This window comes from Artemia franciscana, chromosome 8, assembly GCF_032884065.1.
Source record: "Artemia franciscana chromosome 8, ASM3288406v1, whole genome shotgun sequence".
Taxonomy (NCBI): Eukaryota; Metazoa; Arthropoda; class Branchiopoda; order Anostraca; family Artemiidae; genus Artemia; species Artemia franciscana.
The window spans coordinates 52,237,303-52,263,149 of NC_088870.1; the positions used below are offsets into that span (position 1 = coordinate 52,237,303).

The 25,847-nt window shown below is 36.6% G+C and overlaps 1 protein-coding gene across 2 annotated transcripts in view; it reads left to right on the forward strand.

Annotated features, from left to right (window-relative positions):
• The window catches only part of LOC136030556 (uncharacterized), a 168,326-nt gene that overhangs the window by 21,762 nt on the left and 120,717 nt on the right, over nt 1-25,847 (forward strand). Inside the window, exons 2-3 of one of the 2 annotated variants that reach the window (XM_065709610.1) lie at nt 8,223-8,786; nt 15,256-15,444. In XM_065709610.1, the coding sequence (XP_065565682.1) occupies nt 8,325-8,786; nt 15,256-15,444 (651 nt within the window). In that variant the 5' untranslated portion in view covers nt 8,223-8,324. Of the gene's footprint in view, nt 1-8,222; nt 8,787-10,640; nt 10,778-15,255; nt 15,445-25,847 lie in introns of those variants that run through there. The other variant, XM_065709611.1, reaches the window with a different exon arrangement.

The following is a 25,847-nucleotide window of genomic DNA, read 5'->3' on the forward strand; positions in this document are numbered from 1 at the left end:
TTTTAAAATCTGCGGGGGTATTTTTTTTTCTCAGTGAAAATGTCTAAAAAAATATTTTTCAAAATCTATGGGAGCAATTGCTCCTCCACTCACTGGTGCCCCTAGGTAACGATCTCATGTTCCTCGTAGGCCTAATACCGACTTCAATTACACTTGAACTTTCAGGCCTATCTAATTTCTTAAAACGTTGAGAGGAACCGACCCCTTAGGTAGCTTTAGTTACATCGCTTCTCTAAAGCACTGGTCGTCATGTAAAATTGTTGCCCCATTTTTGTGAAATGGTGCATTCCAGGATGAAATGCCAAGCATCGTCAGGTCATAGCGACGAGATCTACTGCAGACCATTTTGACTGAAAGTTCAATAATAATCTTAATTAATGCACATGCTAATCAATGCGATAATTAAGTTATTTAGGCTATTCTATGTTAAGTGATGTCAAAGATAAACGAAAAATGTATTTAGGACAATAGCCATAGATGTTTAGTTAGATTTTAAGCTTTATAGGGTCACCAAGTGGATACTATCATTTGAATTATCAGTTGAATACTGTATTTGGTAAGTTGAAACGGTTTTATGTAAAATTGAAAAACTGCTTCCATCCACCTACATAAAAATTTATTTTATGTGGGAGAGCATATAAATAATAGTTTATGGTGTTCTTGCTCTCTTGAAAAGTAGTTTCTAGAATGGAACGCAAAAAACATCATACCTTAATTTTCAGTTTTCGAGCTCTTGAAAAGTGTTGAGCTCTTAACAACAGTTTTCAAGCTCTTGAAAGTCATTGAAAATTGGCTTTAGTTTTCAAAATTACAATACTTGTTATTTCAGTAGAATTTTAAGCTATATTAAAGGTTTCCTTAAATTTAAGAGATAGATTTAAAGTTCCATAAAACCTTACAAATTGGAATTATTCGAAGGCATGAGGCTCAAAACACTTTTCTGGTGCGTCAAGTGAGAAAGAAGATCTATTTTGCAAAATTTTGCTTTTATAACACAACCATATTTGAAGATCATCAAAGGTCAATGCCCTATGGAGGGATAATGAGTTGAGTTAGGCGCCACAAAATATCTTCCCAGGAGATCGTTAAGGCTCCTGATACAGTCCTTACTATCTTGAGAGTTTCATTTGCAGAACTCCTCTACTTTCCAAGATAGAAAAAGCACCCAGACTAGAATTTTATTGGAAATACATTGAGATTCTGTGGCGCCTCCTGCTGCCTACATGCATGGTTGTTGGCTTTTGCGTTTCAAGTAGGCTTCTATTAAGGGCATATGGATGTCTATCTATGTCAGATTACCTAAACCGGAAAGCAATCCAATGAGCGTGGGCTCACACAGGCTGATCAGCCTACTTTCCTGCATTGGGAAAGTTTGTGAAAAGTTTTAAATTGTTCACTTTATCAGTACCAAGAGTCAAATGAACTTTTAGGCCACTGCCAATATGGATTACGCCGGAACCGTTAAATGCTTGGCCCAGCACCGGACTACAGTGGATCAAAATTCTGACAAAAAGATGTGACATAAGGTTATTGTCATTCAACATTGCTAAAACTTTCGACAGAGTACGGCATAGCGGCCTAATGAAGAAACTTTGCGCTTATGGTGCCAGAGGGTGGACGTCTGTTAAAGATGGTTGTCAGCTTCCTTTCTGATCTTTCACTCTGGGTTGTTCTTGACGGGTTTACCTCCCTCAAATATCCAATAAAGACAAGCGCAATCCAGGGTAGTATGTTGCTTTTCACTCTTCACATGAATGACATGGGAGCCATGGAAGCCCTCTACATCACTGACAAAACACCGCAATATATTTAGTGATCCCAAAACATAAAGACCGATTCAAAACCTGCGACTACAGAGGACAGACAACATTTGGACACGTACATTGGTTGGGTGAGAACCTCCTGTGCGTGAAATCTGGGGAAAAACCCTTCGCTGCAAAAACACTACCACCCGGTTCGATCCCGCCAAACCCCTTTGAATATCTGTCTTGGGTATATCCAGTAGTTTGCAGCAAGTGTTTTTATGGCACTTGGTATTAACCAAGTGACATATAGCAATCGCAAATTCTGTCTGTCTGTCCCGGTTTTGCTACTTTAGGCACTTCCAGGTAAGTTAAGACGATGAAATTTGGCAGGCGTATCAGGGACCGGACCAGATTAAATTAGAAATAGTCGTTTTTTGGATTTGACCATTTGAGGGGAGTGGGGGACCGGTTAATTGGGGAAAAATACAAAAAATGAAGTATTTTTAACTTACGAATGGTTGATCAGATCTTAATGAAATTAGATGTTTGGAAGGATATCGTGTCTCAGAGCTCTTGTTTAAATCCCAACCGGATCTGGTGACATTGGGGGGGGGGTGAGTTGGGAGGGGGAAACCTAAAACCTTGGAAAACACTTAGTGTGGAGGGATCGGGATGAAACTTGGTGGGAAAAATAAACACAAGTCCTAGATACGTGATTGACATAACCGGAACGGATCCGCTCTCTTTGGGATAGTTGAGGGGGATGGTTAATTCTGAAAAATTAGAAAAAATGACATATTTTTAACTTACAAAGGAGTGATCGGATCTTCATGATACTTCATATTTAGAAGGACCTCGTAACTCAGATCTCTTATTTTAGATCTCAACCTGATCCAGCGTCATTGGGAGGGGGGCCGGAAATCTTAGAAAATACTTAATGCGGAGAGATCAGGATGAAACTGGATGGGAAGAATAAAAACAAGTCTAAGATACGTGAATGACATAACCGGACCGGATCCACTCTCTTTGATGGAGTTGGGGGGGGGGGGGGGTAATTCGGAAAAATGAGGTATTTGTAACTTACGAACGGGTGATCAGATCTTAATGAAATTTGATATTTAGAAGGATCTTGTGCTTTAAAGCTCTTATTTTAAATTTCGACCAGATCCTGTAACATTGGGGGGAGTTGGAGAGGGAAACCGGAATTCTTGGAAAACGTGAAAATTGGCGTATTTTATCTTACGAATAGGTGATCGGATCTTAATGAAACTTGATATATAGAAGGACCTTATGTCTCAGATGCTCCATTTTCGACTCGAATTGGATCGGGGGACATAGGGGGTTGGAGGAGGGAAAAAGAAATCTTGGAAAACGCTTAGAGTGGAGAGATCAGAATGAAACTTGATGGGAAATATAAGCACAAGTTCTAGATACGTGATTGAATATTTGGAACGGATCTGTTCTCTTTGAAGGAGCTGGGGTGTGTTAATTTGGAAAAACTAGAAAAATCGAGGTATTTTTATCTAAAGAACGGGTGACCGAATCTTAATGAAATTTGATATTTAGAAAGAACTCATGTCTCAGAGCTCTTATTTCAAATCCCGGCCAGATCTGTTGACATTGGGGGGAGTTAGAGGGGGAAATTGGAAATCTTGGAAAACGCTTAGGGTGAAGGAACCGGTATGAAGCTTGGTGGATAGAATAAGTAAAAGTCTTAGATACGTGATTGACGTAACCGTACTGGATTCGCTCTCTTTGGGGGGGAAGGGGTTCAGTGCTTTGGCGAGTTTGGTGCTTCTCGATGTGCTGGGACGATGAAAATTGGTAGGTGTGTCAGGTAGCTGCACAAATTGACTTGATAATGTCGTTTTCCAGATTCAACCATCTGGCGGGCAAAGGGAGAGGAAAAATAAAAAAAACAAGGTATTTGTAACTTACGAGTGGGTGATTGGTGATCGAAGACTCTGATTTTTCTTTTAAATCAATCTGTTGATTCTTAGAAGTTTGTTAGAGATCATACCATATGAGCTCTTGGCTCTTCTGGCCTCGTCACAAGTGCCATATGGGCTCTTAGCTCTTGTTTTACTCTTGAACTGTAATTTTTTTCTTGAACCACTTTCTGATCGTCTTTATGACGACCCCTCCTAACAGTTATGCGTAGATGAAATTCAGTGGCGTCAAAATCGCAGAAAGTTGGGTAAATCTTTTGATTCACTGATTATTGAAATAGCTAGGAAAAAGACATACCTTTAGGGTCAGATTTTCATCCTGAATCCAGGTATGAAATTCATTCCCGTCGCAAGTTTACTTTACTCCCCACTTCTCCCTAATTTTAAAATATACCCTGAAATGTATACTAACATTGAATTTACATGCATCACTCTTTTCTTCAAATTGATTTTACATTTTATCAAAAAAGAGGAGGGGTTTCCAAGTCCCCCTTTCCCTTTGCACGTCTCTGCTTGAGTTAAACTCTATCAATTCAGTACACAAATTGAGAATACAGTTTTCTTGTCCCTCAGATAGTAAAACACAGAAAAAAAGTGTTTGTCAGTTAATAGAAATAATTCATAATTAATGTAGCTACCAAGTTTTTACAGTTTAGAGGGACCATTGACCGCTTTGTTTAGATTTAGCGCTAATCGAGGGTTGTTAATGTCCACTTTACGTTTGTGGGGTTGGGCGTTATGTGTTTTAAGCTGGCGTCTGGGCGTCTGTTGAGACTGATCCAAAAGGCGCCATTGCAACATAAGTGTGTTGCAATAGTTTGAGTGATTTCTTTTTGAAAACATTGTGTAATCAGGACCCTACCTTTTGTATACGTGCTACTTCATATTTACACGGTAGCTTGAGAAATACCATAACATTTAGTTATATTTAGTTGTATTGCCAAATATTACACTCTACTACAAACAATCAGTAACTATTTTAGAAACAAAGGAACTTCGTTTTTTTTAAAATGGTTTTTAACACTAAAAAGGAAAGTATAGGGAATTCGTAATACATTTTTTAACTATTCACGGACGAGATTTTTGTTAATGTCTTGACTGCACATCGCTTTCGTTTTTAGCCTTAAATGCTTCAATAGCAGTTCTTTTCTGTGTAGAAGTTAAAAAAGACTACTGTTAATTTTCAAGAAATTTGGATAAAAAGTTGATTTCAAATACCTTATTTTTTATCACTCTCCATCCGTTACCTTTCAGTTTTCCGTATCTCCACGGGAAACGGAATTTTGTGTATTTCCACGCCAAACTAATTAGAAGATAATTTATCTTGGAATTTAATGACTGAAATTGCTAATTGCTTATGTCTGACAAAATTGACCTAAAACTTACAAGTAGGAAGTTGAAATCTAATGCGAGCGGTGGTATAGGAAAAACTTTGCAGGCTGGTTTTAAAAATAATTTTTTTAAACATGTACCTTATAATTTTAATTTGATTCATTATGGAAGTCTTGTAATCAGTTATTATGGTGATGAAAAGGGAGGCAAGAAATTAATATTAGAAATTTTTGAACATTAATATTAGATATTACATCTAGATAGAATAAACAGATAGAACATTATCTCTATATTTAGATAGAATATTTAGGTAGAAGATATGATATTAATATTATATATTAGAAATTAATATTAGAAACTAATTAAGGAGATTAGATATTATAAATTAATCATCACAGTGGCGCTGAACTGTAGGCCTACTATTTTTATTTTTTTATAAGTTACTATTTTTTTTTATCGATACCGTAAATTTCAACTAGAAAAGTCAAAAAATTAAATCTCTAAAAACGTGCACGCTAGAGAAATCTTGTTACATTTTTTTTTGAATTCAGCATTAAATGTGTGCTGGAAACAAGGTCATCTCTGGGGGGGGAGGGGGCTAATGGGTTTGAACCTCCCATCCTAATTTTTTTCTCATTTGTAAAAACGTAACAAAAATGCATGTAACCGTAGATTGGAAATTCATCCTAAACCATACCTTCTTTTTAATTGCTTAATAAGTGAAATATCCTGGATATAAAAAAATCTATATTTTGAATATAAGCTTTAATGCTAATGGCTGGAAAACAGTTTAAAAAAAACAATCGAAAAATTTTTCGTAAACCGGCAATTTTGTTTGCTGTGCGTAAAGAAAAACTTGCTGTCTTGGATCAAGTATGGTCCACCAAAAGAACCAACTAGGAGACTTGCCTCTACTTCACGTCCCTTCCCCCATAGTGGTTGGATCAGGTTTGTACCCTTCATCGGTATGCTCCTACTGGTGCTTGGCGTTCCTCCCTAGAAAATACCCGCCTGGAAATTTCCCTCAACTACAAAATTTAGTATCCCCTCCCCCCCCCCCAGAAATACAAAAATGGTACATCGGAATGTCGGAATATCGAAAAATGTCGTAGAAACTTCGGAAGATGCTCATTCGATTGGAAATTGAGAGTTCTAGTCCTTTTTTAAAGTCGAAAGTGATTGGAGAACAACCAGTCCGTGTTCTAGAACCTTTTTCGATGTCTGCTCCTTTTGTTACCATTTAGGATATCTGATCGACATTTTGTTGCACCTATTTTGTACTTTCTCTGTGGCTGCTCAATTTTGCGTGCAAGAGAATTTTCCAAAGTGAAATCGCCGGCTCCCACTCCTACTTGGGGGCTCATTGTTAATTTCTACCTAGCTTCGTTGAAATCTGATAACCTCTTCTCCTAGATTTCCTAATGACAGTGATTTAGAGACTCCGCTAATGTCGCCAGACAAGGTTCTTCCTAAAAAAAAAAAAAAAACTTAAGTAGGAAACCGGTCATTATTTTCCTCCATGATTGGTCGAGGCCTGATAATGTGTTCTGGCTGATGTCCAAAAGATCAGAATTTAGAGACCTTCTTTAATTCCATCGTATCAGGTTCTGATTTCTAAAAGAATTAAATACTTAATTGACAACGTGCTCTAGTAGATGTCACAACAACCGAAATTTAGAATGCCCCCTCAGTGTCTTCAGACCCCTGTGCCTGAATACTCAGAAGACGTAACTTCAACACCCACTTTTTATCTCCCATTCAAGCTTGATTAAGACCTCACAATCCCTTTTGGTAGATGTTTAATTGAGTTGACTCCCACCTATTTGAATCTCAAATGGATTTTTTCTAGTTTGTCTTCGAGTCCAAGCTTTGTTGCATACGAAGTTTTAGAATATTTGATCAAAATCAAGATACTGATCAAAATATTGTTGATACGCCATTTTGACAACATGTATGCAGATAGTGTGTTTTGATTTATTTCAACTTCCCCCTCAACATTTCCCTAAATTTTCACCTCAATATCCTCAGCCTTAGTTGTAGCAGTAGTGGTGGCGGTATTGACTTTTAAAGAACAATCGGTAAGGAAGCCCTGGCCCTCGTTTGGATTTTTAAAGAAAAATATTAGAAATCCGGTCTGATTTTCATTTTAAATTCTGTTCGCTTTAGAATACATCTATTTATCAATAGCACTATTTGTCATCTTTATGTTTGATGTAAGACCCGTTCTGTGACAAAAACTTACTGTTGAAGGGTTGTCGGTAACCGCCTAGGAATAAACCTTTAATATTAAACTTCGTAGGGATAGGGCAATACCAGACTCGTGTAGAACATGAAATTATCTATTCGACAACATGAGGTTACAATTCCGTTTCTCTTCTTTGATTTCGAGGAAATATGTCTGGAGAAGTGGATTTCGAAATCCTAATGGTGTTATTCCAATATATGAACGAGGCTCTGATTGGATGGTCTATCAGTGTAATGGTCGGTATTGTGAAGTAGTGACATAAGTACACATTTAACTTGTTCAATTACATACTTATGGGTCAGTAGTTTTCCGGTCCTTCGAAATCGTCTTTTAATATTCCTCCAAGTACATTAGAGAGGCCCCCCTAGACTAAGGAGTTTCAGTTTTGGGGGGTGTTTGCCTCCTAAATTTTGAAAAAAAACGCTTTTTTTGCTATTTTCACTGAAAAATTCTATTTTGTATTCTCACCTCAAAAAATTAATAAAAAAGATGCTTTTAGACTTTCATAAATATATTTTACCCCCACCTACATTCTCGTGAAACTACCTAGAGTAATCATATTATTCACATCATATCAGCACTTTACGGCCATCTTTTTAAATGCTCTACAAAAACTGTTTGAATCATTTTGTAACCGTGTTTAATATACGTATGTGAACCTCTGTGGATTAATAGCAGTGGTATGGCTAGTCTAGCATTTTAGTGATTTAGCAGTAGGTTTAGTTAACTGGTAAATTTTTATTTTGAGACCCTGTCGTCAAAATCAAGTAAAAAGTTTTGTACTCGCATACGCAGGAGGTGTTCAGAATCCCTTCTTCCCAAAAAGGGATCCAAAAAATCCTACTTTGGACAATATTAAGATTTGAACATGAACCTATCATATTTATGCTTTTTCTTTCAGTTCATCGCTGCCTGTTTGGATCTCTTGATTTTTTCTTGTTTTACTTTCAGATATTGCCGCTTCTTTGAATGTTTTGAGACACTGATCTCCTTGTGAGTAATTTATTGAGTATTTTCATTTGCTCATCAGATTAGAGCAATAGGATATGATATATGCTTGAAGAAATGGACAGAATTCCCAAAACCCGACTTGACTCTTCGATGATAAGAATTCTCCCTAATCCACAGGAAAGGATTCGCTTAGAAAGGCTTGAAGAAATCTTCCACAGTGGTTTACATAAAATTGTGAATATGATTGGTGATAACAATACAAATCCAGTAATTCTTCAACGATTACGCGCGTTTTTATTTATGTATATAAAACGCGTCGGTGTGAGGTTTTTTCACGAGGTAATGTCAACTGAGGAAGGGGTCATCCGTTTTCTGAAGCTAATAGTGGAACGGATGAGGTTTGCAATGTTGAATAGCCACACGGATTCTAAAAGAGTTACATCCCCATCGGATACGTTTCTTATACCACGAGGTGGCCCAGACGCGACGATTACTCCGCATTATCATCGACGCTATCAACCATATGCTCAACAGCAGTATCGACTTCAAATCCCTGTTCACCCCGTAAGTTGTATCTTTTTTTATCGTAGTCTACGCATGTGTCCATGTCAAGACCATATCCAGGGGGATTAGGAGTTTTGAATCCCTCCCCCTGAAATGTTTCTCTGACTTGTAAAAACTTGACGCAAACGAATATAAAAAACCTAACACAAATGAATATAAACAAATTTTTGATGCATTAAAGAAAAATTGTAGCCCCCTCTCCCTTCGAAGAAAAATCATTTTGTTAAATCCCTGGATGCGGCTCTGGTCATAGCGCAGACTTATTAAAGAGTGGAAGTTTTTCATCTATTGTTTTCTCCCCTCCCTCAAGCATAATAGAACTTCCATCAAACATAATAGAACTGACCATTGTTTCAAATGGAGATAATGCATATTGGATTGTAAAATCTGAAATCTTGTGCCCTTTATATGTAACGAAACCGGTGGGGGGGGGGGTAACCGCTCATCATTTTCCCATGAACCTACTCGACAATGAATAACATTTGAAGGTTTTCTTATTGCATCCGAGGAAAACTGCGTAGACGAAAGTTTACATCCGCGGAAAACTAGCCTTAACAAACTAGACGATTACATAGAAAAACGCTCACCCTTCCAATGATACATGCAAATTGGAACGCTATCCGATGGCAGAAGAAAACCTTGCAACATTTTCCGCGCTGACGAGAAAAGGGAGGAGGAAATAGTCTTCTGGCAAATTGATATAGAATAATTTATTTTACATGACTTTCCATGAGGAAAATCAACTCAAAACTAACTCTTATTTAAACCTTTAGAACTTGGGATTCTTTAGGTTAAAAATATAGATATCCCCAAATAAAATTCCTTTTTAGCACTTTTTTTGAATTTGTATGTCTTTGCTCATGGGCATAGTGATGAGCAAATTTAAGTGGGCATTTGTCTAGATAGAGAGTTTAAAGTTTGTAAAATATTACAAACAGTTAAAAAACAGAAAGTGTTAAAGATTCAGCAGATTTGTCTAAAATCTACTGGCTACATCTTTCCATGCACCTTGAGAAGTTCCAGTTTTTATCAATAAAAACTTGTTTCTGCAAGGAACATTTTAGACAATAATATCTCATTCATCCCACCCCCCTCTGTCTCTCTCTCTCTCTCTGTAAAAAATAAATTAAATGTCAAGTTCAATCCTTGCAGAAACAGAAGTTAGAAACTATTGACAACGAAGTTAGGACCAGTTCCGAGATGTGGGCTAACATGTTTTCTGTTGTTCTCTCCTTCTTACCTCAAGGACAGCTCCTCCCCCTCATCCATAGTAAAATTTTGTCGTCCGTTCCTACTAAGCCGTTTTATTCTTGCCGTTAGGAAACAATTATAAATGGAGTATTAAAGATTCAGCATTAGTCACTTATGAGAGAGGGGGGGGGGAGGTCTCAAAAGATATAATGAATGTCTTAATAACCCCGTTTTCTCTAATTTCCCCTTAAATTGCCTGCTTTTATGGTGACCCCCACCCCCACTACGTAAGTATAAATCCTGCATATATGAAGATATATATATATATATATATATATATATATATATATATATATATATATATATATATATATATATATATATATATATATATATATATATATATATATATATATATATATATATTCATGGTTCATCTTATAGTTTGTCAAGCTAATGTTACCCATTTCTGTTTTTTGTATGTTGTTAGCTGGCTTTAAAATTCTTTAATAGATTCTGATTAGCATGTCTTGAAGAACAACCTGAAAACTTTAGACCAAATATAAACGCAGGCGTTCCTATATAAGGTGCCAAGTTTTATACATATTTTTTGGCGTGGTTGGTGGTTGTGCGTATTATGATTTTATCACTTGGTTCGTATCTTCGAGTTTGAATTTAATTTGGTTCTGTGGTTTAGGCTATTAGCCTCTGAATTTTTGGAATTGAACCTTTGATTGTATGTTTCAGGAAAGGATTGTCAAAGCAAAACCAAACCGATCATTTATAGATTATTCCTCTTTGTAAGCTTTAACAGTTTTTTGGGAATTTTTCAAATTGGCCAGGTGGGATAGGGGCGTTTAAAACCAATAAACGAACATTTATAGGTCTATTTTTTTTTAGAAGGATATCGTGTCTCAGAGCTCTTATTTTAAATCCCGACCGGATCTGGTGACGTTGGGGGGGGGGAGTTGGGAGGGGGAAACCTAAAACTTGGAAAATACTAGAGTGGAGGGATCGGGATGAAACTTGGTGGGAAAAATAAACACAAGTCCTAGATACATGATTGGCATAACCGGAACGGATCCGCTCTCTTTGGGGTAGTTGGGGGGGGGGGTCAATTCTGAAATATTAGAAAAATGAGGTATATTTTAACTTACGAAAAGGTGATCGGATCTCAATTAAATTTGATATTTAGAAGGATATCGTGTCTCAAAGCTCTTATTTTAAATCCAGACTGGATCTGGTGACATTGGGGGATTTTGGGGTGGGGGAACCTAAAATCATGGAAAACACTTAGATTGGAGGGATCGGGATGAAACTTGGTGGGAAAAGTAAGCAGAAGTCTTAGATACGTGATTTACATAATTGGAACGGATCCGCTCTATTGGGGGGTGGGGTTAATTCTGAAAAATTAGAAAAAATGATAGATTTTTAACTTACGAAGGAGTGCTCGGATCTTCATGAAACTTCATATTTAGAAGGACCTCGTAACTCAGATCTCTTACTTTAAATCTCAACCGGATCCAGCGTCATTGGGGGGGCAGTTGGGGGGGGGGACCAGAAATCTTAGAAGATACTTAAAGCGGTGAGATCAGAATGAAACTGGATAAGAAAAATAGAAACCTGTCTAAGATACGTGACTGATATAACAGGACCGGATCTGCTCTCTTTGGTGGAGTTGGGGGGGGGGGTAATTTTGAAAATTGAGGTATTTGTAAGTTACGAAAGGGTGACCAGATCTTAATGAAATTTGATATTTAGAAGGATCTTGTGCTTTGAAGCTCTAATTTTAAATTCCGACCAGATCCTGTGACATTGGGGGGAGTTGGAGGGGGAAACCGGAATTCTTGGAAAAATGAAAATTGGGGTATTTTTATCTTACGAATAGGTGATCGGATCTTAATGAAATTTGACACTTAGGAGGAATTCATGTCTCAGAGCTCTTATTTCAAATCCCGACCAGATCTTTTGACATTTGGGGGAGTTGGAGGGGGAAATTTTGGTAAACACTTGGAGTGGAGGAATCGGGATGAAGCTTGGGGGGTAGAATTTGACGTAACCGTACTGGATTCGCTCTCTTTGGGGGAGTTGGGGGAAGGGGTTCTGTGATTTGGCGAGTTTGGTGCTTCTGGACGTGCTAGGACGATGAAAATTGGTAGGCGTGTCAGGGAGCTGCACAAATTGACTTGATAAAGTCGTTTTCTCAGATTCGACCATCTGAGGGGCTAAAGGGAGAGGAAAAATTAGAAAAAATTAGGTATATATAACTTACTAATGGGTGATCGGATCTTAATGAATTTTGATATTTAGAAGGACATCGTGACTCAGAGCTCTTATTTTAAATCCTGACCGGCATTAAGTCTATGAATTTCCTTTTAAATCAATCTGTTGATTCTTAGAATTTTGTTAGAGCTCATACCATATGAGCTCTTGGCTATTAGATCTTCTTGCCTCGTCACAAGTGCCATATGAGATCTTAGCTCTTGTTTTTTCGTATATCAGGTAAATTAAATATTCGAAAATTTGGCCTCTATTTGTTAAATTTACTACCTCGGATCCCTCTTTACTTAATTTAGTGATACCGCTTCCGGTCTACAGAGTTGCCAACTACAGACGTCTCAAAAGAGTGTAATTAAAGGCCCTAAAAGTTTTTTGGCCAAGAAGAGTGTAAGCCAAAAATTTTGACTGCTGGCTACCGCTTCGCACGTAGCCCCTCTCACTGTTCTGATAACTACTTTACTTAAAAAAAAAAAAAAAAAAAAAAACTTGACATGGCTCAAAATTATACTGAAATAGCAGGAATCGCGATTTCAAAAAGTAAAGCCTATGAAAAGGAGATTGAAACCGGAAAGCGAGGTAAAACGCTATTTGTCAAAATTTATACAGGTTCAGTAGATCTGTATAGAAAATATACTCGGGTTTCACCCCCTGCGAATCTTAGTCATGTATGCAATCCTGTAATCCAAAGAAATAAAAGTGGGTAGACATAGTGACTCATCAATAACTGTCCAGGTTATATTTTTGGCCCTGGGTTCATTTCTGAAAGTGTCATTCATCTAACTAAACTACTTCCTACGATAGCAAGAAGTCCCTAAAGTATAATTTTATCCCATCTTTCATAATGTACCCTTTTCTGTCATTTTGATAGTATGGGCCCCATTCAAAACAAGTTTTTAGGCTCCTGACTGGTAAGATTTTCATTTCAGAAAAAATGGCTGTCACAAGCCGAGAGGGACCATTCACAATTTAAAATAGTGCGAAAGTCGAAAGTAATCAGTTGAATTTTATCAACTGAATTATTGCAGAAGTTTATCAGTTGAGACTAGACTTTGAAAAGGTTTCTACTGCATGTCAGATTTCCATAAAGAATGGTTGCGCTAAACATCTTTTAAATTCTTTTATTAAATTTGAATTTTCACTTCCCACGTTTCCACTTGTTTGACTTTGATCTACTTCTTCAAGGGTTGTCCCGACTGGAGGACTGGGGGAAGGCACAAACAGAGATAACAGAGATCATACCGGCTAGCAGTTGTATCTTTTGCACTCAAATGATTTGAAGTTGTTTGTTTCGTTGGCATTTTTTTTTATCACCATCTCGTAAGAGAGTGCAAAAAGAGGGATTTTAGCTAAAAATTGGCAACAAGAGGGCAGTTTGGCCCGTGGAGGGTAAGTGTGCAATGAGGTGAAACTGAGTGCAAAAACTACGAAATTGTGCCATTTGGCAACCATGCTGGTCCATGCAGTGAGACCTCTTATGGTATAGACCAAGGAAATGGGTAACTCATAAGAGTGGAAACTGGCGCTAGTGTTGTCATAAAAACATGCCATCTAGCGTTTGCGGACACTTGGTATTTTTCAAGCTTGTAATTATGTTTTGGTCAGAAAGTGAGATCAGACACTTATTACTACCCTACTTTTACCAACTACACAAAATAAAATATTCTTATTAATAAACTGAAAAATGACAAGTGTCATCAAACTTTAGATGGCGTTTTCTGTCGACATTAGCGCCAGTTCCCACTCCTGTTGATGTTCCAACTCCTGTTGACCCATAGTCATTCTTTCCTGTCAGGAAAGAATGTGTAGGGATCGTGATCTTTATTAGAAACCTAAGATCTTTAGGAGAAGGCTAAAGGGGAAACACTAAATAAGTTAGCATAGATTAACAATAGTGAGTAGGATGTCAGGTTCTTGCATATCCAACAATCAATGACAGTGATGACCAGCGTTGCCAAGAATTAGAGATAAACTGTACCATTTTTCTGACAAAATCGCACAATAAAAGATTTTCGTGGCAGTATTGTCGCATTCTACGTCAATTTCCATTCAATCGACAAAAACACTAGAAAAACCTGAGAAAAACTTTATTTTTGGCTCACATCTTCACCTTCTCCTAGAAACCGGTTTTAAGCACTTTTTCGTCGTGTGATGGCTAGTTTGAAATTCGTATATTTTTCTTCTTGTCTCGAGTTTGTGTTCGACAAAATATTCCTTTTCTTTTGCTTATATCCTTAAAAGCAGACTGGGGGAAAAGTACGAAAAAGTGAAAGTTAACCTAGCGGTTGCAATCAAAATATACCGAGACTTTGGTACCATAAAATGTCTGAATGTACCGTATTGTACCAGGATCTATAAATTATACCGTAAATAGTTCAATTTTACCGTGTTGAAAATGCTGGCGATAACCTGTAACACGCATTCCAGAGATGCCGCACGAATTAATTTTGGATGACAAGCATCGACAATGTGTCGAGAAAAAAAAGGTGTCAGTATTCTAACCTTGAATCCGTTGAGCTAAAAAGTAAATGTAATCAAAATTCCCCTTCTCGAGGTTCTTCATCCGGTTCTGGATGTGCCACAACACCTGAGTTAAATTAAGACTTTTATGTGAGTGAGTGAATCGCCGAAAGACCCTCTCTGTGTTTTAACACCTTAGAGTTACTTCCACAATTGGAGTTTCACAATCTACTACGAAAAGTTTTACATTGTCATTTTTCTACAATCAATCTAAAAAAAATTCACAAACCAATCTCATACTTTCAACCGGTTGTTCTTCAATTAATGCTCCTCCAAGTAATTCTTCACATAGTTTTATTAAATTAAGAGTTTTAAAATCTTGACAAGTCGGACTCAAAATATCTGCCGTCACTGACTTATAGCAAGGGGATGATGATAAACGACGTAGATAGATGGCTTGAGTTTGCGCTATTTGATTTCTTTAGTGTTTTAAGGCTTTTGGTGTATTGATAAAAATGGATTTTTCTCATTACTATTTCAGGCAGTGGAAACATTTTCCCAAGGGATACCTCCTAATGTCTTCGCGGAATCTTGTCGGAGTCCTTATAAAGATATGGTTCCTAATAATTTTGGTGATGGCAACAGGCATTGGAACAATCACCCAGTAAGTCAGTCCCCGAGATTGCCGATCAGAGAAGATAATATTACACTCGATCTTGATTCCATTCAGGTAAGTCGTTTTTTTAACACCCAACTAAACTTTTTTCTGAGGAGAAATAAATTGAATATTCACCCAGTCATCAACTTAATTGTTTAACCACAACTCCGAGAAAAAATCACAATAATTTTTGCTAATGTTCCATGGATTTATTCAATTGCATGAAATCTATAAATTTTTCTTTTCTTTCTTACAGCCTTATTCATATTCATTTTTCTCTGAGAATAATATAATCAGATATGTTGTAAGTTATTTCTTTATAGTGGACTGACTTATAGTGGCTTAGATATTTTCCTTCGGGTGAGCGTAGCGCCAACACTAAGGGTGTCTCGATCTTTTTTAGTCTAGGGGGTGATTTTAAGGATTAAGAAAGGTTTATGTCGTATTTTATAGGTAAACTGTAAGTCGAATCGATGCGAAATTCATTAAAACCATTCGGAATACAGGGGACAGAAATCAAGAATATTTACGCTTACCGACGGTTTAGCCGATTTTGTTGTAGCGTTGCCAGCTAATCCAAATTATTAAAAGCTATGATTGACGCTAAGAACAATCAGTACTAAATCCCGTATTATGCCAGTATCTGTGGCAACCCTGGTACTGACGAAAATATGAAATTACGCTTTGGTGGATTGGCCAGAATCATGATGCCATGAAACTTGGGTGTACTCTGTGTTCCTGATGTTACACATGTAATGATCCCGTCATCTAGGTATCTCGATTGTCTCATCGTCATCTTCGATTGGCGGACAAACCAGCGCTTGCCAATGCAATCTGGTACGAAGATGAAGGCCTGCAACCAAAGACAGATTGCGTACTTAAAAGCTTGGATGAATCTCAGTATGTACTAGATGGCGGGGCCCTGATGTCCTGATGTTCCCATCCAGCTACCTTTTCCTAAATGTTTTTTTTTTTTTTCAAATATGGTATTTTGCTCGATTTAGATCAGGCCTTCTGCAAAATGCTTAAACGGTATCAAATGTCAGTCAAAGTAAATTGATTTGTAACTGATTAAACAAATTAATGTTGACTACCAGGTCTAGCAAAAAGCAATTCCTGGAGGAGGGACAAGTGCTACCAAGTATCTTTTCACAAAAGTTTAAGTGGTAATTTTTTCTATGTTAGTATTTATAAATATTGTTTAATGTTTTCTGGTTTTCCAAGGGAGAAGAGGCTCCTCCCCGGCCCTCCTTTTGGCGTTGATGTAGGATTTTAGCATTTACTAAGGAAGATACCCATCTTTTGACCTTATTGGCTTCTCAAGGCTCCTACTCTTAGCAATGCTACCAGTGTTGTCAATTTGGGGGGAGGTAATTCTAAGATTACCCCCCTAGATTGTGGGAAATTTGTGTTTTTTGTTTTACTGAAAAACAACAATCTCCCTCGTAGATTTCGAAAAATATGTTTTTGCCCCCGCCCCTAAATTAAACAGTTCGTGGTAATGAACTGTAAGTAAGGAGTGATCCACCTCAATAGTTACCAAACTCTAAAAAACGGAATTTTGATACTAATAGATAAATAAAAAAAGTTTTTTTAACGGAAAGTAAGGAGCGACATTACAACTTAAAACGAGCAGAAATTACTTCGTATATGAAAGGGGCTGCTTCCTCATCAACGCCCCGCTCTTTACGCTAAAGTTTGACTCTTTCTCTTAACTCTGCTTTTTAAAACAGTAAAAAACTTTAGCGTAAAGAGCGGGGCGTTGATGAGGAAGCAGTCCTTTTCATATACGAAGTAATTTCTGTTGGTTGTAAGTTGTAATTTCGCTCCTTACTTTCCGTTAAAGAAACTTGTTTTTTTAATTTAATTTCTGAACGTTTTTGAATCAATACATGTTTTGATTTTGGCTCTCCGCAGATGAATAATTGAAACGAAATTTGCATATTTATATTTTTTGGCTCGATGGCTTTCTCATAGTTTTGATCGAATGATTTTGAGAATAAAAGGAGTGGGAGAGGAGGCCTAGTTGCCCTCCGATTTTTTGGTTACTTAAAAAGGCAAATAGAACTTTTAATTTTTAACGAATGTATTTATTAGTAAAAGATATACGTAACTTACAAATTAGCTTATGTAACGAACTTCTGTATTCTTAAGTTTTTATTACGTATATGAGGGGGTTTACCCCCTCGTCAGTACCTCGCTCTTTACACTAAAGCTTAAATTTTGTCCCAAAATCTTAAGAATGACCCCTGAATCACAAAAGCCGTAGAATAAATAGTTGAAATTACTAAAAGTACTTTAGCGCAAAGAGCGGGGTATTAGGAGGAGGTGGGCCCATCATATGCGTAATAATTTCTGTTCGTTTTAAGTTTTAATGCTGCCCTTTACTTTCAGTTGAAAAAACTTTTTCATATTTATTTTTTCATTGTTTTTTTTTAAATAAACTAGAAAATCCTTCACTCCCTTGATGGAAATTTTCTTCCCCCGTGATAAATTCCTCCAAGTAGGCCTAAGGTTCCCCCAACCTATCCCCATCTTCTTAACCCCTTCCCCAACCAAAAAATCCTCCTGAAAACGTCTATACATTTCCAAATAACCATTACTATATGGAAGCAGTGGTCAAAGTTTGTATCTTGTAGCCCCTCCCACGGGCACTGTGGGGGAGTCAGTCGTCCCCAAAGACATAGTTATAAGGTTTTTTGACTACGCTGAATAAAATAGCTAGCCTATCTCAGAATTTTGATCCGGTGACTTTGGGAAAATAATTAGCGTGGGAGGGGTCCTAGGTGCCCTCCAATTTTTTGGTCACTTAAAAAGGGCACTAGAACTTTTCATTTCCGTGAGAATGAGCCCTCTCGCAAGATTCTAGGACCACTAGGTCGATACGATCACCCCTGGAAAAAAAACAAACAAATAAACACGCATCCGTGATCTGCCTTCTGGCAAAAAATACAAAATTCCACATTTTTGTAGATAGGAGCTTGAAACTTCTACAATAGGGTTCTCTGATATGCTGAATCTGATGGTATGATATTTCGTTAAGATTCTATGACTTTTAGGGGTTGTTTCCCCCTATTTTCCAAAATAAGGCAAATTTTCTCAGGCTCGTAATTTTTGATGGGTAACACTCAACTTGATTAAACTTATATATTTAAAATCAGCATTAAAGTGCAATTCTTTTGATGTAGCTATTGATATCAAAATTCCATTTTTTAGAGTTTTTGTGACTATTGAGCCGGGTCGCTCCTTACTACAGTTCGTTACCACGAACTGTTTGATAACACAGGAATTGAATTTTTATGCTCATTTCAAATACACAAGTTTCATTAAGTTTAAACTTATCCATCAAAGGTTACGAGCCTGAGAAAATTTGTCTTATTTTGATAAAAGGAAGGAAGTAGCCCCTAAAAGTCATAGAACCTTAAAGAAAATCACACCATCAGATTCAGCGTATCAGAGAACCCTACTATAAAAGTAAAAAAAAAGAAAATAAAAGTAAGACGGCACTAGACCCTTAAGGTCAAAACCGCCGGTGCTGATCTCCGTTTCATGGCTCTTCAGCAGGGAAGTGCAATGAACCCTACTATTGAGGTTTCAAGCTCCTATCTGGAAGAATGTGGAATTTTGTGTTTTTTTGCCAGAAGAAAGATAACGGATGCGTATTTTTTTTCTGGGGTGATACTATCGACCCTATGGTCCTAGAATGTCAGGAGTGGGCTCATTCGAACGGAAATTAATAGTTCTACTGCCCCTTTTTTACGTTACCAAAAAGATTGGAGGGCAACTGGGCCCCCTCCCACGCCCATGTTTCCCCAAATTGATCTGATCGAAATTTTGAGACATCAATTTTATAGTTGACCGATCAATATAGTTGTAAGATCAAATTTTTACGTCTTTAGGTGTAAAATGGCCTTCCACAGTCTGTGGATAGAGGCCATAAGTTATGAAATTCGCCCATTGTTTAGTATTTGTTATTGGGGAATATACAGCCATTTTTTTGGGGGGGGGATGCTTGGGCTCGATTTCTTTGGGGAGAATCTTCCTTGGGGAGGGGAATTTCCGGGGTGTGAATATCCCAAGGCAAATGTTAATCCGGGAGGATTTGACAGAATTACTATATGACATTCTTTTAAATTGTCTTGCATTCTCTTTGCCAATTTTTTTTTGTGTGAGATTTTCCTGGGGAATTATCCAGGGACTTTTTTCTGTGTGTTTTGTTTCCTGGAAAATGGTTTCCATATAAGGGGGTATTTTTGGAGTGATCGAGAAACCGACTAGAGATTAAAGTCTTATTCAAAATGAAAGAATGCTAAGGAGAATTTTTCAGGGTGAATCTTCGTCAGCAATTTTTTAGGGAGGGTTTGTCTCAGTGAGGGTGGAACTGGCTGGAGGGAACTTGACGGGGGGAAGGTGCACTATACGTTGGATGAAATTTCTACGGGAGAGTTTTCCGTGAGGGGGAGGGATGTATTACATAGAGAGTGAGACAGATTTACCGGCATTATTTGAAAAACGAACAGAAATTATTCCATATATGAAGGGTTGCCCCCTCCTCAATACCTTACTCTTTACGCTAAAGTTTGTCTGTTTACTAAAATTGAAACACGGGGCCGTTTAATTTGAATAGGAACCTTTTTTTTAAAAGTTCCGACAGCTATAGCGAAAAGAGTAAGGTATTAAGGAGGGGACAACCTTCATATCCGGAATAAATCTGCCAAATTTAATATACTAGTTTTGTTTTGATTTTTTATGTACGGTGAGCGAAATTCGGACCTGCATTAGTTGAAAAACGTTCTGAAATTAAATAAAAAAAGCAAGTTTTTTAAACTGAAGGATCAATATTAAAACTTAAAGCGAACAGAAATTATTCCCGTATATAAAAGGGGCTGTCCCCTCCTCAGCGCCTTGATCTCTGTGGTAAAGTTCTTATTGTTTTAAAGAGTAGAGTTGTAACAAAAAGCCCAACTTTAGCGCGAAGAGTGAGGTGTTGAGGAGAGGACAACACCTTTCATATACGGAATAATTTCTGTTTGTTTCAAGTTTTAATGTTGTTCCTTACTTTCAGTTAAAAAAACTTGTTTTCTTATTTAATTTCCGTGAAATGACGCCCCTCATCTCTGCCATCCTCCTTCCGCATAAACTCTTTCCCATAAAATGTGGTTCTGAGCTAGGGAGAGGGAGAGGGAGCTAGGGTTATTTTTTTTTATTCAGTGATTAAACCTGTACAGTGTATTGCACCATCTACAAAAGTCAGAGCACAAAATATTAGAAACCTTAAAGGGAAACGAAAAACTCAAAGAAATTGAAAAAACTAACAAGACGAGTGCAGAATTCACTAAAGGGGGTAGATCAAGAACAAAAAAAAAAAACGGAAAGAGAAGAAAAAAGATAGAAAAGTTTACAGAAATGTCATAAATCTTAAGGAAAGCAAATAGCACAAAAGAAATAGAAAGGACAACAACAAGAAACAGGTAAAACTCACTAAAAGAGGTAGACAAAGAAGATGCAAAAAAAATTGAAAGAGAAGAAAAAATAGAAAAGGTTTACTTTTATTTGAATAAAGGTTTATTTTATTTAAAGGTTCTGTTTTATTTGAATACGTTAAAACTCTGTTTTGAGCCTATTCAACATACCAAATAACATTAACATTAGATATGTGACGATCGGAAAACTTGCAATTGGATTTTCGTTAGAATTACTTTCGTTTTGTAAACTTTGCACTCAAAAAGATAATAAAACAATGTCTCTTCATCGCCACAATCACAAAGTGATCTACAAGAAGATTACTCAGGTCTAAGGGTTCAAACAGTCCGTGATGACGAATTGTAAGTAAGGAGCTATCCAGCTGAATAGTAACCAAAACTAAAAAAAAAAACAATAGAACTTTGATACCAATAGATACATCAAAAGGATCAAATTATTATGCTGATGTTAAATATATAAGTTTCATTCGTCAAAAGTTACGAAACGTTACAAAAGTCTGGGAATTTTTGCCTTATTTTCGAAAGAAGAGGGAAATACCCTCTAAAAGTCATAGAATATTAATGAAAATCACATCATTAGATTAAGCCTAATAGAGAACCTACTGTAGAGTATTCAAGCTCCTATCTGCAAAAATTTGAAATTTATTTTTTTTTGCCAGAAGAAAGATCACGGATGCGTGTTTATTTGTTTTTTGTTTTTTTTTTCTTCCCGATGATCATGGTATCGATCCAGTGGTCCTAGAATATCGCGAGAAGGCTCAATGGAGTGGAAATCAAAAGTTCTAGTGCTCTTTTTAAGTGAACAAAAAGCTGGACGACAACTAGGCCCCTTCCCTTACTCATTTTTTCCCAAAGTCACCCAATCAAAATTTTGAGATTGTGGTTTTGTTCAACATAGTCGAATATTCTAATAACTATGATTTTTGATAATGACTTATTTCCCCATAGTCTCCAGGGGAAGGACTGGAAGTTGCGAACTTTGCCCATTGTTTACATATAGTATTGGTTATTGGGAAATATACAGACGTTTTCAGGGGGGATTTTTTCTGGTTTGGGATCGGTAGGGGGGGGGGAATTTACGTGGGAGCATTTTTCCACGGAGGAGTTTTTCATAGGGAACGATAATTTTCCATGAAGGGGGCGCCGGATTTTCCCGTATTATTTAAAAAATGATGGAAATTAATTACAAAAAAGTTTTATCTAGTGAAAGTAAGGAGCAACATTAAAACTTAAAACGGACAGAAAATATTACGTATATGAGGGGGGTTGCCTCTCCTCAATAGTTCTCTCTTACTCTAATTTTTTATTTTTATTTTTAAAAGAGGTTATTATTCTAACTAGCTTTGGGATTTTGGAGTCACTATTAAATAACTGGAACAAGAATCAAATTTAGTTTATTATAAGGTTATTATTGTAAAAAAAAATATTTAAATTATTTTTTGTTTTAATTATTCATGTACAGTGAGCAATCTTCAAAACTGCATTAATTCAAAAACGTTCAGAAATTTAATAATAAAAAAAGTTTTTTAACTGAAAGTAAGAAGCGACATTAAAAATTAAACTTAAAACTTCGTTCCGTAAATGAAAGGGGATGTCCCCTCCTCAACATCCCGCTCTTTACGCTAAAGTTTTATTGTTTTAAAAAGTAGAGTTGTGACAAAGAGTCAAACTTTCGTGTAAAGAGCAGGGCGTTGAGGAAGGGACAGCCCCTTTCGTATACGGAACAATTTCTGTTCGTTTTAAGTTTTAATGTCACTTCTTACTTTTAGTTAAGAAAGCTTGCTTTTGTAATTTGTCTTTACTAGGACTGCTCGAGTTTCCAAGAAAAAGTAAAACAAATTCATTAAAATTGTTTAATTTAATGTATTCCTATACTTAATTAATTTGTTCGTATCTTGAGAATGTAGAAATGTTTTCGCCGTAATAACTTCAGCGTTTTTGATTTATTAAAAGCTCAAGAAATAAACAAATAAATACGCTTTCAAGTATCTCAAGCTAAGTTAAAACCCAAAATACATTCAGCAAGGTTTAAAACGTATTTATTATAGACTTTTGTCATATTATATTTGTGTTTATTATATTTATGTTAATCTTGAGTGGTCTTGACTGTGCCGTGTGGTTCTGAACAAATTCCCCACTTCAATTTGCTGTTTTATTAATTACCCTAGTTTTTCTTCTTTTTCTGATAGTGTATAAAGAAAAATACAATACTTTGGGCTAAGTACCACTAAGAATGTTTGCTTTCCTGTGAAGGATTTACTATCTTATGTTATAATTTCTTAAGGCATGACGCACTCTCAAGGAATGAGATATACCTCCCATGTTAAACATTTGGAGTTTGCCTGACGTTCCTGAATTAGTGATTTCGGCAGTTTTATGTCAATAGAAATAAAAAAAATCTGGTGAATATTTTCATGTAATCAAATATTAAAGCCGACAATTATTTTTTTTATAATTCCAAAATAATTATAAAACCTGTTTTGGGTTTGCATTCTAGATTGCTATACTTGACACTGTTGTTGTGGGGTATCAAAAAATAGAGCAAAAATTTTTCTATTCAACAATCAGAAACCTATTTCTATAATATATACTTTCTGGCTGCAGTCCCTTCAAATACTTTACATATTTGTTGTTCCGAAGTCAAAAATTCCGCTCAAAAGACTAGATCCAGCTGTAATCGTAGCGTGTGAGAATGCATAAATTACACCAATGGACTAACCACTCGGATTGTTCAGGAGCGACTCAGTCAAGTATTAGTTAGTTGTAACCTGTTTAAATGGAGTCTAGAGAATAAGTAGCCTGCAGACATAACTGCCGGCTAATAAATACATATAAAAAATTATATTGTATAAATAATTACAAGAAGAATTGCTAAGGGTAACCTGCACCTAGTCGTTATTTTGAGTGAGAAACCCCTTAAGTTCAACCCTCTTATGTTTGTTTAGTTGAAGCGACGAAGAAAACTGATACCTTTGTATTTGATCGACTTGTCGCCTAAGAGAAAGAATTGAATAGGGAGTAATTTTTGGACTTTGGCTTGGTCTTAATGGATTTTGGAATTGAATAGCTTTTTTCCACTACAGTACAACGCAGGCAATTGTCCCAGCAAACTGGGGAGGTGCAGGCCAAGGGAACTAGACGCTGTGAATAGAAGAATGTCTCCTCTATTTAAATGTCAGAAGGTCTGGGACATGTCTAGAAAAATTTACGAAATATACTAAAATGTAGCAAATATCGATTTTACTTTAAGTGTACACTCCTATTCTGGACCGAGACATTTTCTTTTCTTTTTTAGTTTTAAACGTCGATGTCCAATCTCTCGTAATATTTGGGTTCCCTAAAAGTCTATGCTAGCAACAGGGGTCTTAAAGTAAAAGATAAAAAAAGGAAAAATTGTATCTTGAAATTTTCATGCTTTTTTCATATTCTTGATTCTTCCACTGGAAACTCTGCTATCATTCTTCTTTATGGTTCGAACTATTTCCGCATGTGTCCTTGATGTGACCAGACAAATAAATTTTGGGTCTCTTTTACTTCAGACAAGTTTTTGAACCGAATATGTCTTTGAAGTAGAATTTAAATTTTTTCACACATTACGAAATTCAATTTTAGGAGGAAGGGGTCTGGACATCCCGGACGTTTCGAGCCCAATTTGCCTTTTCAAGTTTTCATGGTCTTGCGCAGTATTTTCTTTTATGGTAAGGCAGAGATGGCAAAAATTATTAATAAATGAAATGTTAAAATTTGCCCTGCAAGTTTTTGAAAAGCAGGGAAGGAGCAATGATCAAGATTTTGCCCCGCGCACAAGAGATTGCAGAACCGCCACTCTGGTAGGGGGCTCAGACCCACTCTCCTGAATACGCTCTTACTGACATCTATACTTAGATAAAATACGTCCTCTTGGATTATCCGATAAGTTCCTCAGTTACCACAACCTGTTATGCATCTCGGAATGTCATTTATTCTGCCATACTTGACAATTTTGGCCGATGCGTTTTACAGTGCCATCGTATATGGCACGTGTCACCGGTTGCGCACGATTTTTGAAGGTGGCAAATCTTTTTCAGGATTCCAAAACTTGCTAAATTTGATAGCATATTTTTTTTTTATCTAGAATGTAGTTCGATTTTTCATTTCTTCCCCCCCCCCCCCCTACACACACTTTCTGAATGTTAATTTTCTTCTAATAATTCAATCTTGACACGTTAGTACAAATTTGATAAAATGTTTGAAATCAGAATAACATTAATATTTTCTTACCACATACATTGTTTTCAAATTGGCATTTTTTAAAGTTTTGCCTATTAGCGACAGTAGTCTCTCTTTACTTGCGATTCATGAACGGTGTGAAAAGAAAAGAAAAAAAAATACAGAAGAGGAACACAACTTTTTGTATTAACTGATGACAGACGAATAGAGTGGGATCGCTATAATAAGATACATGGAATCTTTTCTTTATAAGGATTTGGCCGCTCTCCAAGTTTTTGTGGTTCATGGTTTCAATGATTTTCCCACCGCTTTTGTATGAAATTTATGATGCGTTTAGTCTTCTATATTTCTTCCACGTGGTTAACATATGGCGTTCAGGCTATTAAGAAAAGACAAAATACAAATAAATTGATTTTTTTGCTTAGGTGATACTGTAATCTGAACGGATGCTTTAATGAACCTAATTCAGTTGTGGTGACAGCAAATCCGGCGTTAAAATTGGGGCACCTCTTTGCGTTTACTAAATATTTTTATATCCTCTGATACAACAAACACTTCCAGCATATATGGGAATCAATATTTGCTATGGCTGTTATAAACAAATGTGCTCATTTTATGTCAATTTTGCTTTTGCATATACGTAAGGTGAAGGGCATATCATAGGCAGCAAAATAGCGCTCCCTAAGTAAAGATCGATGTGGGTACAATGTATAATTTTTTATATTTTATTTTTCGTTTTTATAGTTTTAGACCAGGGCACCTCGTATCGAAGGAGTTGTCGTA